Genomic DNA, 12,509 nt, shown 5'->3' on the forward strand with positions numbered 1-12,509 from the left:
ACAGCAATAACACTTGAAACTGCTATCCTTATGCAATAGGTACCTCTATAAATACTCATTGTCTTTCTCTTCTAAATCTATTACAGTAACTGTATTGCATTTCTAAAGAAGATTTTACAGTGAAACATTGCTGGGGAGTCTACCATTTGAGAATGAAACTTCCTCTTTTAGAAGTCTGGACTGTGCCTGTAGTGAACAATGTTGGTCACAGCAAACGTCCAGAAACACAAGTAGTTAAGTTAGCAAAGTTAAAAGCAAACACTTGTCTCTGATGATATTGGATAGCTTACTCAGCACTGCAATGTCTACAGCACATGTCCATGAGAGCACGCATCATGCAATACTATATTGCATAATATTGTGTAATGTGTAGATATGCCTGTGGATGGAAGCCCTACTATTGATGAAGAATCTTCATTGGTATACACAGAAGGATAAAAGGCAACACAATAGTGCATGCATTGTGTTCTTACCTATATGCCAAAGGTTTCTTCTTAAGTGAATTTGAAACATTTTTGTGAAAGAAGTAGGGCTGTAGTTGTAACCGGTTTTCTGCTATGCTTGACTGACTGCATCAGGCAGGCAGTAGAAAATTCTGACAAATGTTTTTTTTAAAATTCTGTAGCAAGACAAAAAAACATTTCTGGTTGATCTGAAGGCACTTTTAGGCTTGATTTTAACCAACCAATACTGTCATGTCATTGTGAGGAAAAAGCGAGGCAAGTTTTTGGGTGATATTTTATCACTGGCCATGCCCACACCTTCATCGTCCCTACTATACAGTAATAATGATACTTACTTGGTCTTAGGCAAGTATACATACTCACCAGATATAGGCTTGGACCAGTTATGCTTTGAGGAGTACTCAAAATTTAGACTATGTGCTCAAACTTATGTCTTCAAAATAGCTGACTGTTTTATTAGAGTAAATCTTGGCTGCTGTTTTGAAGCAAGTGACTGCTCTATTACAAGTATTTCAGTCTTAATTCTGTGATCATCTCAATCTTGCTGCTGAACTCCTCTGATAGAGTTAGGTGTCTCTAAAGGAAAGGTAATCAAAGGTGTGGTTGCATTTCCTTGTTTTATATAGTAAATCAATTGAGAGCTGCTATCTTTTTTCAATAATGCAAGCACTTCAAAGAGTTGTGTGACATCTACTGTATATGTACCTGTAAGGCAACTTGATAACTATGGTTTCTTTGCATGGAGATGACAACAAGGAAATTTGGAGATGAAAAAAGGTAAAGGTCAAGGTGGCACAGCTTTTGCAACTCGATGTGCAATGCATTGTTTAGCTTCTATCTTTTGACTGCACTCAGGAAGTAGACTTCAACAAATTTAAAGGATCACTATTGGTCTGGTTTTCTTAGTCTTAATGCTATATTGGATGTTAGATACATATGTACATACACTAAGATTCTTCCATGAATATAAGTGTCATTGTATAAAAAATTCTAGTTAGTGGCAGCATTTTGGGAGATTGTGCTATACAATATTACCCTACTGTATGATATTTCTTGCGCAAAAGCAGTATTGATACTAATAACTGTCCGTAATATCATATTCATTATGTCCAATGGCTCTATCTCAGACCATATCTTTTCATACTTATGACCTCAATTAAATATTCACAACTAGTATAACTCTGTTACTTAAGTCATCATAATTATTCAATAATTTTAGGTAATGTTCATCTTGACATTGAAGTTGACAGCACTTCACAAGATAGTTCAACTACTCTAAAAGTAGAGGACCAAGCACTTATCACTACTAATCAAAGCTCTCATCCTCTGGAAACCAGCCACAACTCTGATTCTACCACATCATGTTAGTATTTTACATTTTCATGAATGCGGTCACTGTAGAATAGTGCACCTTGGCTTTCAACAAAAAAAAAGCCAATATTGAAAAATTGTTCAATTGAAAATGACAATCAACAATAAAATAATGTTATGCTGTCATTATTCATAACTGTGTAAACCCTGGTGTTTTGAAAGCCTTGCCATTTTAATCACAAAGCCTTTAGTCCAGGTTCCATTACAAGAGTTTGGCTTGTTTAGGGCTTGCCTTTACATTTAATTTTCTTCAGATGAAGAAACAAGCCATTTTTATTGTACTTTAATCAGTGGTTAAGCAAAAGCTTGCTAAATTTTGGGTTGTTATAGAAGCATAGTGAAGTACAATATCTATACTCTCTAATAGAACAGTCACTTTGTAGTGAAATACTCTAATAGAGCATTCACTGATTAAATTGTTCCAAGATAATTGTATGAAATGCTGTTAATCTAGACGCATAATGCAAGCACAATAGAAACAGTGAAGAGGATAATATATAGGTGAAAATTTTGGAAATTCTTTGGACAAAATTTGAACATATTTGACTCAGGCCTACTGGCAAACTATAATTGATTGGATACTTCAAACCTCTATGTCTAAGCATTCTACAGTATGTGAAATAGGTGGGGATACAGTAATTATTTTGTTATAATTTTGGGAATAATAAGTATATTTAGGAATCAGGAATTATGTTGGAATTTTGAAAGAATTTACAGTGTTAGGATATGCAATTTGTGTTAAAAGATTGAGATACTCTGATAGAACAATCGTGCAATTATGTTTTTATAATAAGCAGTCACTGTGAAATACTTTAATGTATCAATCAGTTCAAAGAATCCAAGATTATATTATGTGACCAATTTTCGGCTAATTATCTATTTGGTCATACATGAAATATTTAAAATTTTAATGTTTGGGATGTTGCAGCTTAGTGCAAGATCCTGCATGTCTTAAATTTCGAAAACTAATAACAAATGCATGGATTTGCACCATAAAAGCTTGTTATTTAATTTTGGGTGTCAAATGATTGATTCCAAAATTCAGTCTCATTTAAAGCTGAAATGTCAATGTAAATTGTGACCAAATTTTGGAAAATCACCCTTATGGATGTGCCTGAAACAATTAGAATTTTAAAACTAACATGTTGCTGTTAATAGCAGAGAACCCTTCAAATATTTTTAAATTTTTTCTTGTAACTCAAGGTATCTATGATTTATTCTACCCTAATTTAACTTATGTATAATGCTGTGTTTCAGAACTAAATATTTATAGTGCCGAATCTACCCATAAGAGTGAATTTCCAAAATTTGGTCACATTTGTCTAATACGTATACGGCAATAAATTTTTTGGTCAAAAATGATGACAAAATTTTGGGATTACATGTAATTATGAGTATTTCTCGTAAGCATAAGAGGTGAATTTTTGAGCACTGCTCAAGAGTATAATGCATAAATTCATTAGCATAATAGCCTTATACCTATATATAGTTATACCTTTCATAAATATGTTTATTATATATATTCTCAATTACGTAAATAAGAGCGTTGCTTCAATCCATAATTATTTGTGCATATGTATTCTACCAGCACCCAGTGATCTTAAAGTACCACGAAGTTCTAATGTGTTAACAACTCTAAAGAAACCAGAAGTTGCCAAAAAGCCAGATTGGCTAAACAATATAGTTAAGAGGGCTCTACAGGATCATCAACTGTTGCAATCTGATGAACTGTCTAAACCAACAGAACCACCACCACCTTATTCAGAGACTGCTGTACAGTTATGTGTGGTGTTGCACAGTTACACTGCTGAAAACAAACATGAGCATGATTTGATGTAAGTGCATTTAAGGTATATCATGTTGATGCTATCAATGCTCATAATTACAGTCCTGGTGAGATCATTGAAGTGACTTCACAAACAGAAGGAGGCTGGTGGCAAGTGCGTACTATGCATTTATCAATAATATTTACATGAAAAATTTACTTCAGCAATATTCCAAAAACAATTTGCAACTTCATGAATGCATCATTTAGCCACTAGCGATTTCAAAACAATAACATTTCTGATTATGAAAAATGTGACTTTCTCAGCAAAACCTGCCTAGCATACGTTTTGAGAAAAGTGGAAAAAAATATTGGTGAAATTATGCATGCTACAAAGAAAAAATATAGAAGTTTTAATTGAGCCATGCCAGTCTCAAGTCAAATGGACTCTATGTACCATCTCTCATGGAAAGTTCAAAATTTTTAATTTGTTTTTTAGCCCAAATGGTATACATGTCACATGCATTTGTGTTTGGTGAGGTAGATGCATGCAGACAAGATTGTCATCATTTTTTCAATACAACCGCTTCATATACATGTTTACGTCAAGTGACTACAGGGCTAACACCATACCTTGGTTGATCTTCCAATTAATGATGAACATTTTAAGCCAAATCTCTACACTGTAGACTAATGCAGATGGAAGTTATGCCTATAAATGTGAGCACTATAATTCCAAAGCTGCTCACCACAGCAAACTGAAACTTGGTGATCCATTTCTTGGACAGCTGAGAAAATAAAAATAAATTTGGAAGTTGTGCAAATTAGTTAGCCAAGATGGTCACAAAATAGAAGTTAAAAGTAATAAATTATGCAAAAAATACCACTATATAATATATACAGTATATATAATATATAGTACAGTTAATTTATGAGGAAGACTTCAAGTATAGTGAAATGTTATAGGGTATCTGCTGCAACAGACATCTATTTAAGTGATCAGGTTATAACAAGTTTGCATGCACTAAAATTTTATGGTTTGTACCTGATTGTTCTTCTGTAATGCACATAGGGTAAATACGAGGGGGCAATCAAATTCTTTCCTGCCAATTTTGTTCAGGTAAGATGATATAAATGTCATGAGATACTGTTTTATAGTGTCAATTCCAATTGTAATTATAGCCATTACAACCTGGTGATAAGGTCATGAAGGTGGTGCAGGACTACTTGGCTTGTGCAGGTGATGAAATGAACATTGCGAAAGATCAGGTTAGTTTATGTACTGTCACCAGAGCTTGATGTGGTTCCCAACAGGTTGTAGTGTGGAAACAAGACCTTTCTGATAAATGGGTGAAAGCTATGGCAGGCAACAGTTTTGGAAAAATTCCTAGGTCATATGTTAAAGAGATGCCAGCTGCAGAATAGAAACTGTAACATTTTGACATTTAACACTTGTTGCTAAGTAAAGATAATGAAACTTTGCTACTATTAATATTGTGCCAGTTCAAAGTGATAATATTATGCCCCCAGTAAAGCTATATACTTCAAAATTTTATTGGGATCATGTAGTGACTGCCAAGAAAATCTTACAAAATGATAGAACTGTATATTAGGGATCATAAAGGTTTTGGCTTTTCTGGACAAACTGTCACCTTAAAACCAGTTACCTCACAATACCATCATGGTACCTTGGCAGATATAACCGAGCCCAACAGTGCCTTCAGTATTACCTGAAATGCTTCCAATAATGCTTCTAATAATGCAATTCAAATGCTTCCAATCACATTAATTACATAACAACTTGGTAACATGGGTGGCACAATTTTGCTGTAGTTGTTGTAGCTACGCTAGCAATCTGATCTTTTCTTAAAGGTGGACCCCACACTGACAATACATGTGTTTTTCTGGAGAAGAGCAATGACTTAGACAACAGTTTCAAGATTGAGAATGTCAAAACCTAAATATTTCAAGGGGCAAAATTTTCAAGGTTGAGCAATGTTACTTTACGTTACTAAAATATTTTTTTGTTTATTGCAGATTTGCAGACACTTCCTAAATTATTATACTATGTGGAGGTCTAAATATTTCAAGGACAAAATTTTTGCTGCTAATACACAAAATAACAAAAATTTCCCCCTTGAAATATTTAGGCTATACAGTAGCTACTGCATTTCTGAATGTTGTGATTGAGTGACTGCTGCTCTATTAGGCCAAGCACTCCAAGTATATTATCTGTTTCCTGTCCACCGCCTGCATCTGGTAAATATTCACTGGTTGCTCCACTGCTCTAGATCAAGGGAGATACACATGGTGCCATGACTCTGTTCTTCAGGTCTTTGTTATCGGGTTTAAGAGAATTCTACCACATTAAAAGCTTTATATTAGCTGATCTCCCTGGCTATCATGCAAGTGGTAGTCCATTAGGTACTATTCCACCTTACCTCTCTTCATCTCTCAGTAGATCAGATTTGGTATTGCCTTCTAATGATGCAATCATATTATTGTTTAAGCTGTCAGTAATACTAACCACCATCTGTAAGCTACTAACAGCAGAAAAATAGATCGCTATAGCTCTGGATATTGGCCTGTATACCCAGCTTGTTACAGTCGAGATTGGTTGCTAAGGACATACGACACTGATCAACGTATCTCATGTATCCAAGTTGCCATCCAGAGCTATTAAGCCATTGTTTGATCAATCTGCCAGAATTGTAATATTCTGCTCATGCAGAATTTTCAATGCTTGCTCCTGAGAACTGTGGGATCCCATAGATCTGTTAAACTAATTTATTTAAACTAATAATTGATGTGTGTGTGTGTGTTTTGTTTTTCTTGTGTGTGTGTGTGAGTTTGCCTTTTCAGGACTACAACTGCTTCTTGGTACCCTGCATCTAGGCACGTAATTCCCTGTACATTTGTTGTAAACGTATTAAATCATAATTTCGTATTCTTCCATTATTTCCTGTTTTTTTCTTACATTCTGTACAGAATCAGCAAAAGCCGTCTTGTAACAGTGTCAGCTCGCGTGTTAGCAGTGCTATCAAGTCAGCACAAATTCACAATTGTGTTATTTTTGCAGCTTAAGCTTTAAAAAGGAAGGTACAAGCTTAAGCATGCTTTTACGCAGCTTTTTATTGTTGTGCCAGGAAAAATAATGGCTTGAAACACCTGGTATGAGAAGTTACCATTCATCTATGGAAATGAACGCATGCAAATATGCCTGAGTCCAGAATGGAAAACAGAGAATTTATTTGGAGTGGCCTAGAGTATCTTGATCTGAACATCTTGTACCTTTGCAAATCAATGCAAATATAGTTTTAACTACTTGAATACACTTGATTGGTTTCCAGAACCTCAGAACTCCCCTGAGCTGCCCCTGAGATCATCTACACCTGTAACTACAGTATACTAGTTGGAATTTGCATATTCCAACTTCAGTCATAGAAGTAGAGACTGTTAAATGTTGATTTTCATTGCTATGATCTGTAAAATTTAAATGCGTTCCCTACACTTGTTTGTAGCTACATACATCAAAGGAAAAAATGATGCCAGACACATGCACCCTTGCTGAAAAGAATGAAGCGGATATTCTGTTCCACCTGCTATGCAATGTTGAAAACAAAGAACGGTGTGTTTGAAATCAACCCAGTCACAACAGAAATTGATAGCTTGTGATGAAGCTATGTAGCATGAATGAACACCTATCAAGGGTGTAGTCAGAAAATTTTAGAAGGCAATTTGCAAGACAAACCTGACTACTTTCACTGCTCTTTTAGAGTATATAAATTTTGCAGTACCAAATGCCTTTCATTTAAATACAATCCCCTAACTTTTACTGAGGAAACTGCCTCGGTTTTCTTAATGGTAACAATGCTGCTGACTATTCGGTAATGGTGAAAGAAAATGAGCCTCAAAGGAAGACAAAGGTATGTCCATGTTGCATGCTGCTGCAGTAGGTTGGAAAAAAGGTATGTCTTGGTTTGAAGCTATGTTGAACAGTGAAAAAATCCAGACTTTAGTGTAAACCATTGAGTAATAGCTGTAATGCTTGACTGGAGGCATTAATCAGGCAGTCTGTCAGTTAGCAGAAATTCTGCTAAACAAATTAAAATAATTAAATTTTGTTGGAAAGGGTTTGGGTTGTTCTGTTATGATAAGGTAACTTGTCTAAACCAGCCAACAAAATATGAAAGTCATAAAAGTAATTAAATTAATTAATTGTGTAGCCACATATGTTTCTCAAACCAGCGTTGAAACCGGGTCGGGTCATCCGGGTCACATTTTCTCCGGATTGGATCACGTGAGAAACGAAATTGTTCGTTTGACGACGTGGAAACTTATAAACGCTATCGCGTAGCTCTTTCGTGAGCCACGCCCACTTTTCGCATTACCAACATACGCGAGGGTAGCTATTGTCAGTAGGTGAAGACCTTTTTTTTTTGTTTGGTCTTCAACCTACAGCTAGGCTGAAGTTGCAATATTTACTCAACACGAATCGAACGCTCAAAATGTAGACTCGTTCGCTCGCTCGAGACTAGCCGAAACACGTCTCGGCTTTAATTAATCCGGGTCACATCCGGGTCAGTGGGTCATCCGGGTCAACAGTAGTGACCCGGTTTCAACGTTGTCTCAAACATGAGCAGACAGTCATGCGAAAGCATCTACAGTCCATAATATGTATTTCACAATTTGCCCCCAAATACTTACTCCCCGTAAAACTCCATTTGCCATAGAAATTTTTATTTATTTTTTATTTATTTTTTTAAAACAAATTAATGACATAAGATAAAACAGTACATAATAAACAAAAACAAATTATCTTACATATGGGCCTCAGCGACCTGCACAGCAATCGGTGCCTCAGCAATGGGACAGCGCAAACTGGACCTGGCACCGTGAATGCACATAATTGCAGACCTCAACAAAGAGAAGCTCAATTTACATCTCAGCCATCCCATCACTATTCCATAGGAAAGACTGTGCTTTGCACTCAAAAGGTTGGCCAATCTCTTATAAAACTGAGTAGCAGCATCACCCATTCCACCAGTAGTAGTAAAAATTAAGGGAGTAAATGAGGCATTCTCTACTTCATGAACCCGTTGTTGGTATTCACGTCTCTTTTCCTTGTCATGACGTCGGTATGCAGAGTGTAGGGGTTGATTTGAGGGTGCACTAGGGTTAAAAATTCTGACATCAAAGTATGACCTCTCAAATCGTCCTCCCCAAAAACCTTGCGTTATCATCACGATTAGCTGTTTTGTATTGAAGGGTCTCACCAGAAAGAGGCTGAAGGTGAGGTTCAGTGACCTTCAGCCATAGAAATAGCCACTACTTTGAGCATGGTGAAGTATAATATTATACTTATACAAGTACACAGAAAAATTTGGAATTTTCAACTAGAGTAGGGACCAGTAGCACATCGATAAAAAGTACTGAAACAAGTTGGAGTAGTGCACGATATTAAATCACAGTAAAACAATAAAAAGTGTTATATCCCTACTGTGCTCAAGGTACCATAATGGAAATGCACAGTAGGGATATAACATTTCTTATTGTTTTAGGCCCCTATTTGGTGATTATTAGTTTCTCATCCAGCCTTTCTAATTATTATGATGCGGGCGGGAGGGTATTACCATTATGTCATTATTTTATAATATTAACACACTGATGTACAGACCTTGTCCATATTGTCTTTCTTTCTTACTACAAACATTTCCTTCACTACTTTTCGTGATTGGCAACTGTTTTTCGACAGTTAACTGAAAGCCTGCTTTGATGAAGTCGATAAAACACGATTGCAACTGGCACTGCAGCAATTTGCTAAGGAAACAACAGTTCTCCTGGCGATATATAGCGCATTGTAGCGTTCATCAACAAACAATTATAACAGTTTGGTATCACGTGTTCTTCTGAGCATGCACAGAGTAAATATTTATTTATTTTTATTTATTTATTGATTAGTAAACACCCAACAGGGTTTTTACGCTAATGTACAAGGTACGTACACATAAGTGCCTAGTTTAAGTTACAATAACATAAGTGCCTATAATTTAGGTTACAATAATGATTAGTACTAAGTTACAATAAGTGCTAAGTTACAATAGGTGCTAGGTTACAACTAGTGCTAAATTACAGTAAGTGGTAAGTTACAATAAGTGCTAGAATTACAATGAGTACTAAATTACAGTGAGTGCTAAGTTACAATAAATACAATAAGTGCTAAGTTACAGTTATAAAGTAGGAGTAGTTGATTGTTTAAATGTTTCAAGATCAATGGTAGATAGATTTGGGATACATAGATCGTTCCAATGGGGAATAGTTCTGGGTAGGAATGAATAGAGATATGTGTTTACTGAAGATTGTATATGATTAAATTTCTGATCATGATGGGCTCTGGTAGCAGTTTGATTTAATAATGGCTTACCATGCGGTAGCTTAAGAAGGATGCGGGCGGTGGATGAGAAACTAATAATCACCAAATAGGGGCCTTACTGTGATTTAATATAGTGCACTACTCCAATTTGTTTCAGTACTTTTTATTGATGTGCTATGGTTCCTACTCTAGTTGAAAATTCCAAATTTTTCTGTGTAGCTAGCTACTTGTTTGTTAACTTTTTTTTGTAAATAATTGGGGCGAGCCTGAGCGAGCCCCAGTATAGTCGAGGAATGGTACGTACGTTGTGTTCACGAAAATTTACCGAACGAAAACGGACTGCCCCACACTGTTAGTGAATGGTACGTACGTCGCGTTCACGAAAGTATACTGAAAGAAAACGGGTTGCTCCACGCTGCTTCGCGAAAATTTCATGAGCGGTGTACTTTTACTCCACATGGCTTAGCACGTGGTTTGATGGCTGAACGAGAAGAAAGGTTGGCTAGAAGGGGAGAGCGCGACAGACTACGAAGAGCACAAGAAACGCCTGAAGAAAGAGAGACCAGGTACTGAGCTAACTAGTTTTACTTGTAGTACTAATAGAACCTTATCACACTGACAGGCGGGCTAGACGGAATGCATATGACAGAAATAGGCGTGCAAGCTTAACCACCGAAGACAGACATGTTGTGAATCAAACTCATAGAGAAAGACAACAAGCTACATTTCTACTTTCACGAAATGGTAACAGCTCTAATATTAATCCCTCTATTGATGACCACGATGTTATAAGGAGAATGCAGCAAGAATTTCATGGAAAGCTAGCCACATTGCAGAGCCAACTATGTTTCATATGTTTAGAGCGTCATGATTTTAGCACCAATGATCATGCAGGTGCATGCAATCGTTGCCATAATGATTCTTTACTACCCAAGCTGTACTCTGCTGCCAACAATATGGACCCTGGACCAGTCCCACCTGAGCTCACTGTAAGTTGCAGAAGACAGGGAGATAAGTCCTAGCTGACTATGCTTCCACACAGTTATGTAGCTATATATTGGCAGGCCACTGAGCCTCCTAACTTGACCTTTTTCACCTTCCTCCAGCTAACTCTAGAGTAGCCTGAGCATTTCTGTATGTATAGCTACAGACACACACACATTGAAGAAATACAGTTGATGCCGCATTACTTTACACAACTCAGGCTCGCCCCATCATGCTTTTAGCATCTGTCTAGTTATTATGACTGGTGAGCCCACGCATACCGTATCTGAAATGGTGCCGCGCGCCCCAGCTGTATTGATTATTATCTGAAAAATGAAGTATCCATTACGCTTCGTTGTCTGTATGTTCAATCCGTTACACAGCAGTACGAATCAAGAACTGTTCGAAAAGCACCTCTGCAAATCAAAATAGTCACTACGACACAGGGGCGGAGGTAGTTGATATGTGGGGGGGCTGACCCAGACTTATGGAAATGAGGCACTCACTACATTGTCTCTGGTTTGGTAAGGTGAGACAAAAAAAAAAAAGGTCACAACCAGCTGACCATAGCTTTCTACCTCACCAGCTACACATTGTAGCTGATAAACTACATAAAAATCCTTACATAGCTCACTACACACTGACTGCTTTATTAGAGTGACTGCTCTATTCATAGATTATATATTCCTTACCAAGGAATATATAATCTTATTCTATGCTCTATTAGAGTATCTCGATCTTTATCACAGTTTTCAGCCCCACCCCAAGAAGGATAATTTCGGTGTGATATCATTCTGAAGGGCTAAGCCGCCTATGCTACGAAAAGTACGGACGATTTCCGTTACGAAGAGAAGCCATCACGTGCTGTCACAGAAAAATCGGTCCGGGTACAAATTGGTCTGCCCAGACCAATTTTAGATTCCAAAACTGGTCCGGCCAGACCAAATTTGGTCTACCAAAATCGGTCCTGCCGGACCAGTTTTAGTATCCAAAATTGGTCCTCCCTAGCCAAAATAGGTCCGGGGCCTAGGCTATGATTGAATTCAATGAGATGATTCAGGCTAGTCATCGCAGGCCCACAAGGACAGCGGCACCGGCATAGATTATCAAGAGTCCGCCGTATGACACTGTGACAGTACCGTACTGTTTACACGCTCATGCTCGTGTCACTGTCCTTTGACTAGCCTACAAAAGGCTCAGACTTTGACTGACTAACAAACCGGCAAGGAAATATAGTCACCACAAGAAATCAGAGAACTAAACCATCACCAGGGAGATGTTGAACCAATTAGTCAGTCAGCTAATTAGTAGCTACATGAATAATTGCATCTACATTGCACACTTAATTGAATTCATGGTATAAAGTGCATAATTATAGCTATGTTGCTGGGATAATAAGGATTTCATGTAGTACAGTGTGTATAATGACAAAATGTTTAATAACAATAAAGTAAGCACTTCTAGTTCTATTAGAAAACCATTCCAAACATTCAAACTTTCTGTCCTTTACATCTTCTAATTGAACTTGAGCACAAATGGTGTGGCTCCATGA

At 37.0% G+C, this 12,509-nt stretch overlaps 1 protein-coding gene across 1 annotated transcript in view; it reads left to right on the top strand.

Moving 5' to 3' along the window:
• The window catches only part of LOC136253306 (uncharacterized), a 54,169-nt gene extending 49,019 nt beyond the window's left edge, over positions 1 to 5,150 (top strand). Inside the window, exons 15-20 of the mRNA XM_066045948.1 lie at positions 1,684 to 1,827; positions 3,424 to 3,670; positions 3,724 to 3,775; positions 4,673 to 4,720; positions 4,783 to 4,869; positions 4,915 to 5,150. Coding sequence (XP_065902020.1) covers positions 1,684 to 1,827; positions 3,424 to 3,670; positions 3,724 to 3,775; positions 4,673 to 4,720; positions 4,783 to 4,869; positions 4,915 to 5,025 — 689 coding nt within the window. The 3' untranslated portion in view covers positions 5,026 to 5,150. The remainder of the gene's footprint in view (positions 1 to 1,683; positions 1,828 to 3,423; positions 3,671 to 3,723; positions 3,776 to 4,672; positions 4,721 to 4,782; positions 4,870 to 4,914) is intronic.
• The last annotated feature ends 7,359 nt before the right edge of the window (positions 5,151 to 12,509 follow it).

The sequence above is a fragment of the Dysidea avara genome, chromosome 4, assembly GCF_963678975.1.
Source record: "Dysidea avara chromosome 4, odDysAvar1.4, whole genome shotgun sequence".
Classification (NCBI taxonomy): Eukaryota; Metazoa; Porifera; class Demospongiae; order Dictyoceratida; family Dysideidae; genus Dysidea; species Dysidea avara.